Source organism: Oikopleura dioica, chromosome 1 (assembly GCF_907165135.1).
Source record: "Oikopleura dioica chromosome 1, OKI2018_I68_1.0, whole genome shotgun sequence".
NCBI lineage: Eukaryota > Metazoa > Chordata > Appendicularia > Copelata > Oikopleuridae > Oikopleura > Oikopleura dioica.
In genome coordinates, this window is record NC_137291.1 from 1889674 (window position 1) to 1906979 (window position 17306).

General features: G+C 44.1%; 4 protein-coding genes and 1 long non-coding RNA gene across 7 annotated transcripts in view; 2 read left to right on the plus strand and 3 right to left on the minus strand.

Moving 5' to 3' along the window:
• Window positions 1–249: 249 nt before the first annotated feature.
• On the minus strand, window positions 250–2332 carry LOC145695545 (myotubularin-related protein 9-like). The gene is made up of 7 exons (XM_081772533.1): window positions 1936–2332; window positions 1710–1890; window positions 1437–1667; window positions 1073–1321; window positions 841–1031; window positions 462–796; window positions 250–420 (listed from the first exon to the last, which is right to left on the minus strand). The coding sequence occupies exons 1-7, from the start codon at window positions 2323–2325 to the stop codon at window positions 381–383; spliced, it is 1617 nt and encodes a 538-aa protein (XP_081628659.1). The 5' UTR covers window positions 2326–2332; the 3' UTR covers window positions 250–380.
• Window positions 2333–2351: 19 nt separating this feature from the next.
• LOC145711443 (uncharacterized) lies at window positions 2352–13820 on the minus strand. The gene is made up of 13 exons (XM_081789136.1): window positions 13169–13820; window positions 11779–13124; window positions 10438–11720; window positions 10059–10384; window positions 9958–10008; window positions 9687–9747; window positions 9199–9623; window positions 4110–9155; window positions 3781–4063; window positions 3654–3738; window positions 3363–3442; window positions 2827–3313; window positions 2352–2730 (listed from the first exon to the last, which is right to left on the minus strand). Exons 1-13 carry the CDS (start codon window positions 13812–13814, stop codon window positions 2455–2457), a joined length of 10395 nt encoding a protein of 3464 aa, XP_081645262.1. The 5' UTR covers window positions 13815–13820; the 3' UTR covers window positions 2352–2454.
• Window positions 13821–13847: 27 nt separating this feature from the next.
• Window positions 13848–14528, minus strand: LOC145711444 (uncharacterized). The gene is made up of 2 exons (XM_081789137.1): window positions 14362–14528; window positions 13848–14264 (listed from the first exon to the last, which is right to left on the minus strand). The coding sequence occupies exons 1-2, from the start codon at window positions 14464–14466 to the stop codon at window positions 13848–13850; spliced, it is 522 nt and encodes a 173-aa protein (XP_081645263.1). The 5' UTR covers window positions 14467–14528.
• Window positions 14529–14554: 26 nt separating this feature from the next.
• LOC145707406 (uncharacterized) overlaps window positions 14555–17306 on the plus strand; it is a 35730-nt gene continuing 32978 nt past the window's right edge. The window contains exons 1-3 of one of the 2 annotated variants that reach the window (XM_081784939.1): window positions 14555–14671; window positions 14788–15013; window positions 15062–15362. In XM_081784939.1, coding sequence (XP_081641065.1) covers window positions 14805–15013; window positions 15062–15362 — 510 coding nt within the window. In that variant the 5' untranslated portion in view covers window positions 14555–14671; window positions 14788–14804. Of the gene's footprint in view, window positions 14672–14787; window positions 15363–17306 lie in introns of both variants that reach the window. The other variant, XM_081784932.1, reaches the window with a different exon arrangement.
• On the plus strand, window positions 16318–17003 carry LOC145695256 (uncharacterized). 2 transcript variants are annotated; one of them, XR_014133674.1, is made up of 3 exons: window positions 16318–16425; window positions 16491–16684; window positions 16755–17003. It is a non-coding gene; the product is annotated as an uncharacterized LOC145695256 (long non-coding RNA). The 2 variants fall into 2 exon arrangements; XR_014133675.1 differs by having other exon boundaries at window positions 16840–17003.

Below are 17306 nucleotides of genomic sequence, written 5' to 3' on the forward strand. Positions count from 1 at the left end.
ACAGACATTTGTTGCTGAGATATATTTTTACTGCGACTACAGTGCAGCAAGAAATTAGCTGGCACCTTCAGCCTGCGGATAAAGCTCAGCCAGCTGTAATGAGCATCGTTTGTTTTCGAAATCCTCTATTTCATCTGCAATTCTAGCAACTACTCAGTTGAATGGCTGCTTATTCATGTTGCAATAAAGGAAAAAGGATCAACATTTCTTGCGATTTTCATAAAAATCAACAAGAATTGTTTTAGTAGGTAGAATCTTTTGGTTTTATTTGAACTGAAGAATGAATGGATAAGAATGAGGCTTCTTTATCAAGGAAACTGGGCATGGAAGTTGAGAAATCAATAGTTGAAATTGCACAAAGAATTTTTCTGATGCTGGTATCATCTGGCTGCTCGCTGAAGTTGAGCCAGTTCCGTCATTCTAGGGCACAGATGAGTTTTCGATTGCTAGTTTAATTTTACCTTAATTTCAAAGCTTCGTTTTCCATTTTCAATTTCTTCAAGCTCGCCATTTGCAGATCCAGAATATCATCCTTCTTGCTCGAGCTCGAGTGCTGAAATCGACACCAGTACTGTCTCCACAAATCTGACGGTCCAAGTGGCCATGCGGGCGTCATCTGCGTTTCTCCATAAAGTGGATTTTTGAAGGACTCTTCTGCGGCTAAAACGGGCCAGATTGAGTAGGTTTTGTTGGTAACACCGGCAAGGGTTCGTTCTTTTTCGCTGTCGCCGATGAAATTGCCAAATTCGGAAGTGATAGAGATGTCGTGGAGGCGGAGGAGGAATGATGAGTTGAACTAGATAATGATTTATGAAAATATATTTTGGTGCATTCATGTACCTCAAAATGAAGAGGGTGTGTCAGCAAAAGATGATGAACAGCATGTAAAAAGAGGAAAAACGTTGATCCTTCTTTTCCGGTGATAGTGTTTTTATGCGCCCAGGCAGAGCGCTGATGACGCTCAAAAAAGGGATGGCCGGCTTCAATCCACTCTCGTTGAATGATAGAAAGCAATCCGACAAGCGTCCTCGCTAGAAAAAGGGCTAAAAAAGGGTTCAAGACAGAATGATACCTTCAGGAAGGTGGATAATCTGCGTCAACGAAGTGACAACCAACGTCATGTCCACTCCATCTCCGCCATGAACAATCACGGGTGCCTGTCGAACAGCTTGAGCGGTCATCGAAGCGACCCAAAGAGTCGTGTCCACTGCAGCGAGCCAGCCTGATTTCCGAAGTTTATCGAGGAAATCGTCACTCTTGGCGGACATGGCTTCCCAGGCCTTGCAAAAACTTGTGTGCACCGAGTAGCGATTCATAAGATCTTTCTAGGGATAGACTTAATTTATTAATTATTGTTTAAACAATTAATGTGACATTAATAATGTCTTTTCCTTTTATGAACAAAATTGCTAACTTCGAATATTCAATCCCTTTGCCTGGATACTCTTTCTTATACAGCGGGTAATAAGAGTCTGTTTCCAAGCCCTTGCGCTTGTTTCTCAGCTCTTGAATCATGGATTTCGGTCTAATGTCAATCAGCACGCTCTTCTGTCCATTCGAAATCAACCTGAAGATCTCCTCGTCTTGCTTGTTCCGAGCATCCATGAATCCGATCGAGCTGCAGCGGAGAAGCGGATTGTGAACTGTTTGTTTCTGCTCTCCAACAGCTTAGATTTACAAATAAGGAGCGGGAAAAGGAGGATATTTACCGATAAGAGCAGAAAGAACAGGAAACCGTCCGCCATCGCGGAACTTGGCAGATTTGAGAATTAGATCGTCCTTGACCGCGGCAGGAATAACGAGATATTTAGGGTAGCTAGAGCAGACATCGAATTTCTGATTCTTCTCGAAAAGTCGCCAGCGCTTGTTTCTCAGCGAAGCAAACCAAGCCTAGAATGAAATCCTTTAGTCTCCTGTCAGAAGCAGAGATTCTACCTGTGTCCCTAAAACATTGGGTTTCTTGAGCTCTTCATATTTTCTCGGCGGGTTATAGTAAAAAGGATGCGTGTCGGTAAACTTGATCATTCCACAAAGCTGAACGGAAGTGCACAAATCGTCCGCTTCGCCTTGCGAATTCAGAAGAAATCGAATTAGTTTTCCATTCTTTTGTCGCATTTTCACCAAATTTCGACCTTTGTCCGTCTCTTTCTCGACCGAATCAACCATTTTATGATCGACAATCAGTTCTTTCTGGACTCTTCGAGCGACGAAGATCAATTGATGACCTGTAATTGCCAGCTGGCCCTGACAATCAACCTGCCCATTTTTGTCCAGAAGCCGCACCCCGTCAACTTGTGGTGTTCTTATAAGTTCGACGAATTCCATTCTATGATGATTTCTTATTGAAAGGCTTTTTTCTTGAAAATCGTATTTATTCGCATTTGAACTGTGGAGGAATGAGGTTAGCTTTCAAATAATATGATCATGAATTGAAGAAATAAATGAGTGTTGTTTTCAGTCGTCTAGCATAGTTTTAACGAGGAAGAGAGTAATGGCGACCATGAAATTTTCTATTTCCGTGCGCAAGTTCATCCAGCTGTTTCGATACTTTCCTGCTTTGGAGATTTCCTCCCACTGAGTTCCGCGCGGAATATCCTTAAGCAGCGCGCGGATTCGTGTTTCTTCGTCGTTGTCGCTTACGGTGAGCAGGATCAGGATGGAGTAGTCGCCAGATTGGTTAAAGACTGCCAGATGACGGCACTTGCCACTTGTGTCTTCGTAAGGAGTCACCTAAAATCAAGCTGATCATGGTCCCTATTTAGGACTCGTTGACAAAAAGAAGGACAGATCATTGAGTCCATTCGATAAAAGCCACACAAAACGCACCTGAATTCTATCCTTTGAGCATTCCTCTCGAATAAATGTACCCAGTTTCTTGAGCCACTCGTTTCCAAGTCGACTCAAAGTCTTCAATCGTTCGTCAAGCTCGTGGGAAATCTCCATCACTGCCACATCAGCGTTGTTGAGCAGCTCTTTCAAGTCGGACAAGGCGGCGGTGCCAGTTTGTTGGAGTTTCCAAAGATGGTCTTTGTAGCACTTTTCGCCGACATTGTCGAATAATTTTGGCAATCCGGCGTCTTTCGAAGTCACTTCTTTTTCGATCAAAGCGATGGCGTCATTGAACGTCAAGTTGGTGGACTTGTCCGGGTTCTGGACGCAAATGATCCAGTAGGCGAGTTTAAGTTGTTTTATTTCTTCTTTGTCAGGTTCGGCACTGTCGTCGTGGTAGATGATTGCTACGGTTTTGAAAGCTCCAGAGTCGTATTCGCGCTGGAGGAGGATGTAGCTTCGGTTTTCGTCTGCGTCGCGGATTCTGAAGGTATTTTTAGCTACTGCGCTTCTCGATCATTTTCAAAACTTACTTTCTTTCGCTGCGTAACTCGACAAACTGAATCGGCTTAGTATCGAAATCCCTGTCCAATGTACTGTCTTTGACCAAATACTAAAAGATCTTTAATTGAAGAACAAATTGAAATCATGCGGGAAGAATTCTTTGCTTGAAAGAATCCTTCGTCGTGATTTTGTTCCATATGATTGGTGAAAATGACGAGAATGACGAAAATAGGGCTAGCTGAAATGAAAGATGCAGAAAATGACGACTAACAGCTATAACACCTAATCACTGGTATTACCTTGAAGAAGTTAATTCTAACCTTGAAGAAATCCTTCGCCGGAATATTGTGCGTGTACGGCACAATCAGGGACCCCTGGTGGAAATCCCCGTGTACCAGTTTTTCCCTAGAACGAAAATAAGTGGCGATCGGACAAGAATGATCTTACTTGAAATTCTGCTGCATGAGAAAACTCAAATAGCTCGGGAAGTCAAAGTTGAGGGGAAATAGGCTTTCTTTGGCTCTTGGAATTCCGGGGTAGTAGCGACTCATTTTGCGGATTTCGAAGTTGTAGTAGTCAGACCAGTCCCGGAAAACGATTGAAAGATGGACTTCTGCCATCAGACCAGGGAAATTGAAGTTTTTAACCAATTTTTCGACGTTAAAATCGATCGCACTGTCTAGGGATGAAAGCTTTTCGCAGGTATCGAAGTCGTCTCGCTCCGAACTCACTACAATTTCACTCAAATTAGCTGCTTATCTAATGATTTGAGTTACCGAGAGCCATGTTGAGCGCAAAAACAGTCATCGAAACCGTGTTTTTCTTCTCCAAATCGATCATGATTTCAAAGACGATAGTGAAAATTTGATCAATACAGAATTGAAAGGAAATCGTCGAGAAAGAATCGTCCTTGTCCGAGAATTGAATATTCCTGACGGAGTTTGCCGGGAAATGCGCCTTGACATATTTACTCGTCAGTTCGAAAAACGCTTGTTTCTGACGCCTTCTTCGTCCGCTTTGTTGGTCGAATTGGGCAGGAGGCTGAGCGCCAAGATTGTTCATTCTCCTAGAAGCGGTGATCCCCGGGTTAGGCCGTTGTCTGCTAGAAACGACCATTTTTGCCCGTGGTCGCATTCGAGAAACTTCAACTCCAGGTGGTGTTTTGTTACGTTTTCTCAATTCTTGCCGTGTCGGATTGTTTATAACATAACACTTGTCAGAGTGAAACCAAATCGGCTCAACTTCAAAGTGCTTTACGGTGGAAAAAGTTTTGATCAGCTGCAAGTCCGCATGGGAAATTTCAATGTCATTCAATCGGCCATCTTTGGTGGTCTCAGCCCATTCATGAAGAATGTGAGAAAGGCGGGAATCCTGTTGATCTCCCTTTGAAGCCTTTTTGGATTCCGAAATCGCAAGAAACTGGCGCCCATGATTGGTTGGAGGATCCCCGCAATTTTCTAGCGCTGGGATGTCGGAAGTGTTTCGGAAGGCGGCGCAGAAGGAGTTGATCACGACCGATTTGTCAGGCGCTGGTTTTTGCAAGTTGTCGATGTTGTTTTCAACCACGTCTTGGTAGTCGTAGCATTTTTTCGACTTCCGATGATCTGGAACAGAGAACAAATTTCCCGATGGCAAGCTGTCGTATTGAAGTTGATGCTGAATCGGCGAGCTCAGGCCGAGTTTGAGCTTCGTTATCGCTGTCAAAAGCTCGTATCTCACCAACTGAGAGGTCAAGAGCTTTTTAATGAAGTCGACCATTTGATCCGCGAGGTTTTCGGAGACGTTGTACATGTACAGACACAGTGTGGGGTTTCCAACGATTTCTGAGTTTTCAAGAGTCAACATGGCGCAGGATTGACGGGAGAGCTCGTAGTCGCCGTCGGCAGTAGGACCGTTGTTGAACTTTGCGTAGTTTCGTGAGTTATTTGGACGAATACAAGTCATCGAGCCGCTGCGAGAGATGCTAGAAGGGCCTTCTTCGGAGCGATTGGTGCATCTTTGCCAGTCCTCGTTGTCTCTCAAGAACATGGTTACCTCCACCTTTTGGCCAGAAACTTGCTTCACATTCTTCCAAAAACGTGACGGGACGAAATCGCCTTCAGTTTCATTCCGATAGAAAACTCTGCAGATATTCTCCTGATCATCGATTCCCGCTGCTTTAGCCCACAAGTCGGAGAATCGATCCCGTATCGCCTTGATGCAGCTCTTTTCGAATATTTTCCAGGATGGAACGCGAATTGATTGGCGCGAAAAGTCAACAAAATTGATCGTTGGATGAGAGAGCTCGTTCATGTGGGGAGCATTTTGAACGTTATTCGTCGGAGATTTTGATTCTTTGCGAATCCAATCGCGGAACTGGTTCTTGTAGTAGTTATGTAGCGCACCAGTTAGGCCACTTTCGACGTCAAGTTTTTCTTGGAGCCGGGTGCTCGCTTGCTCCTGGGCTTTGTTCTCGTTGTTTCGCGATTTCAAGAATGAAATGCCTCGGGATTTTTGGAAGTTCGCGCCGTCGGTTTCAGCATTTTCACTCGACAGCAACAGTGATTTTTTCGAAAAGGATTTTGACATGTCGATGCTGGCAGAAGTGAGAGAGTCCTTTCTTCGTCTAAGAGAGCTGTGAACTTCTTTTGGACATGTTTTCGTCCCTTTTTGCCGACTTTCTATCGAACAAATCGGTCGATCGAAATTCATGCCAATCGGTTTCTGCAAAACGACGATTTCCATCAAACTGTCGAAAATCGCTGCTCGGACAAGACGAGAGAGGGACTTGTAGACCATGCTCTTGACTCCGTGCACATTTGGCCGGAATGTGGAATTGTCCGACGTCTTCTCTTTTGAATCTTTATAATCTTGCATCCACATGCAAAAGACGATCGTCGGCTCGGCGAAGTTATACCCTGTTTCGCGAAAGATGATCATGTTGTCTTTGAGCTGCTTATCTGTGGGTGAGTTTGATTGAATGATGGCTTCTGCTTCGTCTAGGAATATTTCAGAGGCGTTTTGCTTTGGTTGCTCCTTTTTATCGGAGGGAAGATCAGTTTTGGTGGGGATGAGATTTGATTTATCATAAACTTCATAGGAGATGACGGCGATTTTAGCCTGCGTCGGATCGGGAGAAATGTTTGTTGAAGGAATATGCTGGCTAGTCCGTTTGTTTTGGCGATTTGGAAAGTTTTTCCGGCGCAAATTTGAATTGAAAATAATCACCTCTTCTGGGTGAAGCTTTCGGCCTTGCGAAGCATTGTGGCGGAGAAAAGGCGTCTCGGGATGGATCGTTTCTTTCTTCTTTGTTGATTTTCTATCGGAAGAAGAGTTTTGGTCGAGAAAGCCTTGTGCGGGCCCGTCTTTTCCAGCTGAGTGTACGGATAATTTCGGCTTTTGAGGCCTTTCGTATTGAATATGATTCGCAGTCATGAACACTTGGAACTCCGTAGACTCAAGGATTTGCGATAAATAGAACGAAAAGCGGCGGAAATTGGCGTAAAGACACCGGGGAATCGGGAAGAAATACGAGAAACTGGGCGGTTCGGGTGTTGATTTATCATTTTTCGATCGTGGTTGGAGGAATTCGACGTCGGCGGTAGAAAGGAATTCATTTCGATTTCGGTGGATTGTTGTTGAAAGCGCTTGGAGGGTCGCATTGTAGAGGACGAGTTCGACTTTTCGCTCGAGCTCCCGAAGAGCTGGCTTTATATCGCCGTCGCCAAAATCGTCAGAGAGGCCGTGTACGTCGATCGTTACTGAGTTAGTTTTTTGACAAGATTTGCTGTTTGCTAATTGCGTGTTTATTGGAGGTGGTCTACCAATGCTGCCATTTGAGTTGAGGCGAACTGGCTTCTGGTGATTGAAATGATCACCGTAAACATCAGTTGATTCAATCGAAATTGAGCGATGAGTCAACAGCTGTCCAGAAGAGATCTCTTGTGATTCCTGATGTTTCCTGTCGATGAAGAAATAAACGATTCGTTCGCGCTCCATGATGACGAACATGTTCTGGCGATTCTTGACCCGCAAGTTCTGGAATTTCTTCTTGAGATTCGACACGGCGATAGAATCACCTCCTTCCCGAGGACGCTTGGTTATTCTAGGATGGAGCTGGATCTCGATCTCGTGGATTTTCGCGCAGGCGAACTCGCCGGGCTCGAAGTTCAAGAAGTCGCAGATGTCGTCTTCCAGCGGCCCATTGTTTTCTACCAAATATGGATGGCATTCGAAAGAGGTGGACAGATCGTGGAGCAGATACATTTGGTTAACTTTCTGCACGATGCTTTTGATGTAATCTTCGATCTCCTTGATGAATCGCTCGTCAGCATCCGTTACATTTGGATCTCTATATTGAATTCCTCTTGAAATGTTAGAATGAATATCAGATGTTTGTCCGATTTCGTTTGCTTCATGATGAATGGTTGTTCCGTAGCTGATTCGTTCTCCCTGAATTTTTACCGCGAAAGGATTATCTGCTCTTCTTCTGTGGTGATATAGCTTCATTACGGGTATTCTGCGATTTTGCGAAAAATTAAAAAGTCGATCATCATTCTGGCTCTTCAATTGATATTCCTCGAGGAGATCGATTTCCATGATAAGCCAGAAGTTCGGCACTTGCCATAGATCCTCGTGATCGTCACGATTGAATCCTCCGTGACTCATTCTTCGGACTCCACTGGACTCACCAGAAGTTCTATTGAATTGATCAGATGCAGAGGAAGTCATGGTCGTTGGCGTTCGAGATATGGGTAAGTGACCTCTGCTGCCTCTCTTGTGAACGGGAGACAAAATGCTTTGAACTTCTCGATCTTCTTCTTCATACAGCTGGGGACGCTGGTCATAAGGCTGGTCAACAAATGTCGGAAGAGTGATTTCTCCTTCAAGTGTTCCATTCAATTCACCGAGACTCGCGTTTGAGGAGTTTTTTCCGCCATTGCCAATCCCTCCGTTTGAGCTCTGAATACTAGCGATGTCGACATCACTTCCATGCTCTTCTAGAGGCGCATCCCCAGTCTTTCTAGGGGTCAAGGTGACGTAGAAAAATTTGCCCTCGGACTTCAAATCGAATTGGAAGTCCTGATAAACGTCTGGCCCATCTTCTTTGCTCTCGAAAAGGGTTGATGGAAGAGAAAAGCCATGGTTTGTGCTGCCAAAGTAGCCGTGTCGGAGCAAATTTTCCCTGAATCGCTCGATCGATTCCGCATAATCGTCCTTTTCATTGACGAATTCGAGCGTTATTTCTCGCCCGTTGCACATTAAATTGTGGCGATGAACGTCAGTTTGCGTGATTGACTCGTTTTCTTCCACATGCTTTTTGACTTTTTCGAGAATTTCGGATGTAATGATTCCTTGTTTTCTTCTCGCCGCGACGATCTCGTCTTCAATGATCATCTGGATAGAGCTCAAGGTCTTGTTGATTTTGTCTTCGAAGCCCATTGGGATTTTTCCGACGTTCGAGCTCGTTTCGGCATCATCTCCGCTCGAGAACACATCGCTTGGGATAGTGAAGAACATGAAAACCAGCTGTACTTGAATATCATCCAGTCTAACTCTGTTAATTCGTTCTTGCTCCGTTTTTATATTGTTAACTTTTTGCACCAGTTTTTGAATTGACGTGAAAAACTCCTTCTTGAGAGGAACGGTTTCTCCGGAGAAACGGCGGTTGCACTCGCCACTAGCCCAGATTTGCATCTCCATTTGGAGAAAGAGCGGCTGGTGGAGGGTCGGCTCGTCTTCCAGTTGCGACGACATGAAATTCGATCGATCGCTTTCAGCGTTGGTGAGATCGGACACATTCGCTTGAGGCTCGTCATCCGTAATTGTCGCGAGAAGCTGACCTAAAAGAGCAATTAACGATTATTTCTTATGTTAATAAGGTACCTTCACACGACATTTGCTCGAAATCGTAGTCGTGGATTGTGGTTTTCTGCTCCTCCTTGGTCTGCTGATGTTCGAAAACAATGTCGTCTTCTTCTTCACTTTGATTTTCTTCCACAATTTGGTCTCGTCCAAATCCGTCTTGGGAGAAATTTTCATTATGAGGAGAATACTCGCCGTGAGTATAATCTGGCTCGACGAAGTAAAAAGTCGAGCATTCATGATCCTGATCGTCAGCGAAGAGTCGGAAATAATGGCCGATGTTTTCGTAGAGAAGTTCAGAGCATTTTGCAGCCGTTTCAAGCTCCTCTTCCGCGTCTTGTTGCCGCCGAGGCGTGTTGACGTCTATAGAGCGATTTCGAAGCTGAGGAGGAGGCGATCGATCTTCCAGTGTCGTGTCGGAGGGCTTCGGCTCGCCCATGAAGAAGCTTAACGATTGATAAAATAACTTATTTTAAATAAGCCCGTTTATGAGTGGATGTTAAAGTTACCTTGGACGATTTTCATGCTTCGGGGAACCCAAACTCAGTGAACTTCCTTCATCACTGCTTCCTGAAAAAGAGTTTAAACAGGTTTCAGTCGAAAAGATTGGTGATCCTGAGTGAATGGTAAAAAATGTGGGAGAGGCGATTTCTATGATTTCTAGAGCCCTAGCTAGCACCGTGAAGTGAGTGTTTAGCCCGAATTTCGATTAAATTACGGGCATCTACTAATTAATGAGCGTGATTTTTCACCGAATGAGTGTATCTTTCCAAAAATTACCGCGAGAGATAGAAGTAACGCTTCGGCGCCTCATAAGTCTATTCCGGAAGACTGAATCAAGTTAAAATGTCGAAATGAACGACAAGAAAACAACCACTTACCTTCTTCATCAACATCTAAGTCCATATTGTCGCCCGCAGCTTCGTTTTGCCGCATTTGCTCGTCAAAATTCACGCGCCACTCGGGGCACCAGGATAAAATTGCATCAGTGATGACAATTTTCTTCTCTTCCGGGACGCAATGCTCGTACAAGGCAATGTGAAAATCGGTCGAAGAAACAAGCGGGTCGCTGGACACAGATTTTTCGCCAAGAGTATGATAAACTCCACGGACAAAACTGCGGTTGTAGAGGTCTTCAAGTTCCGTGAAGTATTTTGTAAAGGCATCATCGGCTTCTTCGACGAACTGGAGCTTTGGAACAAACGGGCTAAAAGAGGACAGTTGTGAAAAAGGAAAGAATAAATGCACTTTGAAAGTTACCTGAAAGAATTATTCCGCTCATGTCTTACGGATTCTTGCTTCTTCATCGATTCAATCAGCTCTGGCTTCCAGCATTTATTCATGACCGTCATTTTTTTGTTCATTGGCTTCATCTTGTTTATCGCTTCTCGAACCTTCGCCCGTTCCGAAACAGTCACAAGAACTGGCAACATTCCACGGTGTTTTCGATTCTGAAGATCGAGAATTCCGTCGCTAGTGTAGCTGGACCGGCAGAAAGAAACTTCAGAATCTTTTCTGAGTCGAGACTCAATTTCTTCGTCAGAAACAACTCCTTGGAAATCAGAATTCCGCGGCTCGTCTTCTGGAGGATTGATTTTGTCAAAAAGCTGTGGAGAAATGCACTCAAGAAGGGCAACATCGCTCAGACGCTCAGGAAGAGCAGTGATGATCAAACTGTCTTTTTCATCAACATATCTTGCATAAACTGCCCAGTGAGGAGTATTGTTCATGTTCGATCTCGGCAGACCTCCATCACATGATCCTGCGGAATGCGCTTTATCATCACCGTCCTCGTCTGAGTCGTAGTTTCCATCATACAGATTATCCTCTTCATAATTGTCATAGTCAGTAACTGTACTTCCGGATTCCTTGTGATCGCGTTTTCGGATGCCGAGCATTTCACAAAGAAATTCTTGAATCGGACACTTCATGTTTTCAACCGAATCAAGAACGAGAGAAACATCTGATCGGATTTTCAGCACTTCATGGAATTGATGAAGAAGCACTTCATTTCCAGGATTCGGTTGGTTTTTATCCTCGGTTGTTGATTCGAGCAGCGAGAAGCCGAATAGGCGATGATTGCCGTGATACAACATTATTCCAATGTCGTGGGTGTTGTTCATAAAGAAGATCCGGTCCATTCGATTTTCGAATTCTTCATCTAATGAGTAGTCGAGGTATTTCATCTTCACTTCTTTTACCCCGCTTGTGTTCTCGAACCCAGCCGGCTTTGAGTTTTGCTTCAGGTCTTTGAAAGCAAAGGAGCTGTCCCAGGGCTTCTTCGCTCGACACTGCGACTTGATCAAATTAAACGTCGTTTCAAAAATGATCATTTGGTGATCGCGCGTCATCTGGATCTGTGCGATTTCCAGAAAATTCTTTCCTTCGCATCCGGGAGGACCTCTTGCAAGATTTCCCCGACGTGGTTCCACCCATACTTCGGTGGCGACGTGAAATGTGGATATTTTAATGCCATTTGAGCGGTCTTCTTCTTCGTCGGCGAAGGATTTTCGCGGAAGTTCTATTGGAGGAAAGAGAACGATCTATAACTAGGGTGAACTAAATTCTCAAAAGATAAGGGGCAGAATCCCCTTTCTTGACCCTCCATAATCGGTAAATATTCTCACCCAAGTCCTGAATAATCCCAGTATCTTCTCTATCGTGAGTTTTTTGCTGCATTCTATCCGCTTCCCTCTCGAATTGTCCCTCGTCTGCGAGAGTGATTGGACCATCGTTGCCTGAGAACACGATTTTGAAGCCATCGTCGAGCCGGTCTTTGAATAAATCCATCATGATATCATTCAGCGCGTTGATATGATGACATTTCACCTCCCAGACGAATCGCCGCTGATGAAGATACGAGAAAACATGCCAATTTGGCGTTGATGATTCTTCTACCGGCTTGTCCGTGGATTTGGAATTGACAAGAGGGGAGAACCAGAGCTTTCTCGGCAGCGTTTTGTATTTGATGAGAAGATATGTGCTTGCAAGGGGCTTTTTGAGGACATGACAAAAGGGACTTCGATCGGAACTCGTCAGGTGTTCTTTTATGCTTTCGAAAATGATGCCTCTTCTTTCGATACTCATTCCAACATTGAATGCGACTCTGATGATGGAAACAAGTCCAAGTTGAGTTTTTCGGATCATCACGAACCCTTCTTTTTGATAACTCGGAGGTTGAGAAGAGAGAGACCGTCCGTTCTTCAAAGTCTTGTAGACGAAGGTCTTTCTGTTGTCGACATGCCAGCTTATCGTTCCTTCATCGCCCAGGGAGCACTTCCACTTGAGAAGAAGCTCGCCGAGCTCGGAATCAGAAGAATCCGCGCCAATTTGCGGGTATTGATTCGCCAAGTTGCTGTTTCGCAGAAACAAGTCATTCGGCTGAACATGGTCCACGATCCAATTCGGCTTGAGAATCAGCTCCAATTTGTGCGTATGAAACCACTTTTGCCAGTTGTGCTCTGGAAGCGAAATGATTTCTTTCCAAACATCACGGGATTCTGTCTCCAGACTTTCTGCTTCGCCCGTTTTCGAAATGAGATACAGTGTTTCGAGCATGTTGTCAGTGTTGTGAAGCTCGTTGACGTAGATTTGAGTCCAATGAACGCCGGAATTCGCCTCGTTCGTCGCAGTCTTCCCTCGCATTGTGCAGACATTACAGGTGTTCTGCTTCTTTTTGTGGTTCAATTCGCACATCAAAAACTCAAACTGGCCTTCGATGGCGATCGTCACAGTAGTTGAGCCGGGATCCGAATAATTTCGTCGAGCGCAGTAGACGATGTGCGAAGTTGGCTTCCAGGGCATCAGAAGTTTCGCCGATACAAGTTCTTTTTTGCTTACGCGCCATTCTTTTACCGTAAATCCTTCGCGGAGGTGACAAGAAATGAGATTTTCGAGGGGGATCTCGTAGCTGCGGGTTTTCTTCACCTCTTTTTCGTAAAGAATGACTTAAATGAAAGATATCGTTATTTGAAAACAAAAAAATTCTAACCTTGTTTCTTGTTGATGATTCCTCTAGAGTAGGACAAGTTTTCAGCCTTATGCCATCTTCGAATAATGTCCGGAATATTGTAGTAAATATCGGTTCCAGGCAAATATCTTCCGCAATAAAGTCCTTTTTGAAAAGACCAGGTGAGGAGTCCACGAGCGATCGGATTCAGGACATCTTCCGAGTCTCGATTCTTCGACCACCATTTAGGCGGCCAAGAGCGGCGAGTTTTGAAGTCGAGGTTGATGAACATTCCATGCGTCGCGGCGGAGATGAATTTCATCAAATGAGCATTAGGGACAAGGCCGAATGAGTTCATCGGCGTGTTTTCGGTGACCTGGACGAAAGAGCAGGAAATAGTCTGATTGCGAAGCCTGTTCAAAATGTCGCAAATGTTGGACTCTCCTCTGAGCATATTTCCCATCGCTCGGACATGCCCTTCTCTCATCATCATCGACGTTTCCAAGGAATAGATATCCGAGCATCCATCAGTGATGATGCAGATTCCAGCGATCGAGTTCGATGGTAGCAGTTGAAGCGCTAGAATTCCAGTTCGGAGCATTGGAACCAACCCTTCATCGGAGACGTTTTTTCGATTGGTTCGTTTCACTTCGTATGCGTAGTTGATCTTTTCTCTAAGAAGCTCCATTGTTGCTAAAATAAGGGCTCAAAATTTTTCTTATTATGTTATATTCAAGGTTTTTCTTGAGCCCTGTCCTGGAATCGTCGCTTTTGTCAAGTATCTATCCTGTTCAAAAACCACATGGCCATTTTCTTCACCCAAGAAACCGATCAGAGTGCAGAAAATCTCCGGTGTAATGAACGAATCGTCGAATTGTCCCGGAACTTGGTAGTCTTTCAGCAAATTTTCGAGTACAATTTCGAACGCTTCCAGCATTTCGTCAACGATCACCATTGAAGTAAGTCGATTGACGCGGATCGCTGAGGAGGAGAGATCGAAGAGAAAGACGAATCGGTAGCGTTTGAAGATGAAGACGACGTCGACTTCGTCCGTGATGTCGCCATCTTTGGTGTGGCCGATGATGTCGATTTTGTCCGGGAAGATGTTTTCTTTTTCGCGGAAAAGACTGTCGATGATCTGAAAAACGATGATCTTTCGTGTCTTCTCTCTATAGAAAAGTACCAAATTTCAACCCTTTTCACCCGAAATCCCTTTTGAAAATCCATTTCCTTACCCATTTGGCTCTAGAATCGCGGCTGATTCTTGCAGTATCCTGGACGAGAACGAAAGCTTCTTCAGTTTCATAGTGGACTTCTTCTTCTTCGTCATCCATAATCATATTTCATTTCTTCTTTTTCAGAAGATTCTTTTTTCTTTCTCAGGCTTTTTCTCGAATCTCGAAATTGGTTCGGACTGAAAAGTGGAGCGCGCGCCTTTCAGCGATTGGCCGAAAGATAATTAGGAGGAATTTTGAAAAGGAAAGAGAAATGGAAAAACGATATTTTGGAAGGAGAACTCATAATTGAAGAGAAAAACAGAAGGAGGTAAAGCTTTTTTTCTCATACATAAAAAAGAATATTTTTTATTAAGAAAAAGTAAATTTAATATCTTGTTAATAATTTTTTTTTTTGCTTTATATTCACTTATAGTCAATTTTTAGACCAAACTCGGTCCGAAATGCCGTCTCTTCGTTACGCTCTTGAACCTCCCCCAAGGCCGGACCCATATTCAGACGATGACGACGATGAGCCCACACCTCAGCTGCGAATCTTCCACAACTACGATGCTAGAAGACGCGCTTGCGCTGATGGCGCTGGGCCGAGTCATGCTTACGTCCCTCCTCCCGAAACGCCCTTTTCTTCGGAATCTGAAGGCGAAGATGAAGAGTTAAAAGCTGCTCCTATAGCTGCAATGCGAAAACGTAAATTTTCTAGCGACGAGGAAGGGATGAACCAACGGCCAACGAAACAGATACGGGATTATTTGTCCAGCAGCTCCGATGAAGATGAACTTTCAATGTCTCCAATCGCAGCCAAGCGTAAACGAAGCGATTCAACTGACGAAGAAGATCTCCCTCCTCCAAAATCATCAAGAGAAGAGATGCTCAGCTCAAGCGATGATGATGTTCCTCTAGGAGAGTTGTGTAGGAAAGAGAATAGCCCGCTTCATCGAGATTCCGCGAATTCGGAAGTCGATCAAGCTGAGTTTCAGCCGATTCATTCGGACTTAATCAAGGTAAGAAAATATAAATTGAAAGCGAAAACTTCCTAGACTAGGAATCCCGGATACCCTCCTTTCGTCAGGAAATCCTCCATTCGTCAGGAAACTTGCAGATTTTCCTGGCGAATGGAGGATGTTCTAGAAACTCGTCTTCTGATGATTTTCCCTTGATTTATCAATTTATTATTCTTTCTAAAAAAGGGTTAGGGTTGAGTAAATTCCCAATTATATGTTAAAAAAACTGATTTCTATCCAAAATTACTATAAAAAGAACGAATTTGTCACCTAAATTCGCAATTTTAATAGTCAATCTCCTGTAGGAAAACATGAGTAGTTATAGTAGTGACTGACCATTTGATAATTTTTCTGTGTGTTGATTGGGTGCGAGCGATGTAGCACTGAACCGGAAGGCTCACGGCTCAGTGCGGGGGGAAGGCCCCTCAGGGCCTTCTTGACACTCATCAGACTCCAAATGAAAGCATTTTACGCCACCACCAAGGTGCTGCACCACTTGCATTACATGCATGGCACCAACACACACTATAGGGCGGCGTGATTTTTTTCTCCACTCCACACAGCGATTTTTTACTTGTTCAAATGGTCAGTCACTACTATTTTCGCCTATTTAAAAATAAAAATTATTTTAAACGCACTACCCCACTATTCTAACGCTACTGAACCCGCCTATCTTTTTACATTACTCGTAACTTAACTCTAACCCTTAGAACTAAACCCTTCAACAAAGTAATTTCGCTAACTCGGGCCCCTCTGCACCAATTCTCTTCGCCCGCTCGACCCAGCGCTCCAATACCAACGCGCCAATTGCCGCGCGGATCCACGCCCATGGATTAGCCCCGCCATTGTCCCGCATCGATCCGCCTTCTCGCTTACTCATCGGGCTCTAGAAGCTTCGGCACGTTCTACTCATTCTCGAACTTTCTATTCATTGATCCATTCAGGCTCTCTCCACCAGCTCAGCCGCCGCCTCCGCCGCCCAGCTGCTCCAGCGCCCCGATCACTCTCACTGCCACTGATTATCACGACCCTCGCGCATGATCGCCCAGCTCAATCTTTTCAGGTTAGAATCTCCGTATATTATGAAAAACGGGGTTGAAAAAGGAGTAGATCAATTCATTTATTCAGGCATTACGGTGCTATGGTTGTGAAACGGTGAGGGTACAGTTCTTCATCGCTATAAATTGGTGGCAGGTTTGTGATGACAATGAAGACAATCGCAGCGAAAGTAGCAGACATCATTACGCAAAAGCAGCAACCAAGAATGATGCTTTCAAGGATTACCTGGATAAAATTGGTCGCCATTTTGCTTGTATTTGTTTGTAAGTTTTCAAAGTTTTTGAATTTTTATGCTCGAATGAAAAATTCTGCGCGTTAAATGTCTTTCTCCAGGTGAGTTCCAACTGGCCTACGTCTGGAATTTATGCAATCAGCCGCCCCTTATCGCCCTGGACATTCTTATCATAGATTTCTTCAGGTACACCGCTGGGACTAGCCACACTCGCTTTCAGTAAAGTCACACCGCCGCTGCACGATCGCTCTGCGTTATCTACTTCTTACTACCTCTCAGAAACCGTAATACTTTTTCAAGTCTGATTTAACCTATCAATAAATAATCCCTTCTTTATTTGAATAAATGTAGCTCAAGAAAAATTATTAGCGTAATGATATTGAGTGTGTTTATGAAATGATTCTTTATTCTTGAGTAAAAATTCTAAAAAAGACATTTTGTTTTTCTTTTTTTATTTATAATCCAGAAGTAATAATCTTTGCAAAAAACAAGTTGAACTGAACAAGTGCAGAGCAGGCGTAAAACAAGATCGCAAAAGCAGTAACAATGGCGAACAGGTAGAAAAGAGCGAAGAGGACGAGAGCGAAGATAAGAAGATCCATTTTTCGTTCTTGTTTTCGTTGAAGTTTTTGAAAAATTTGATTTTTTGGTTT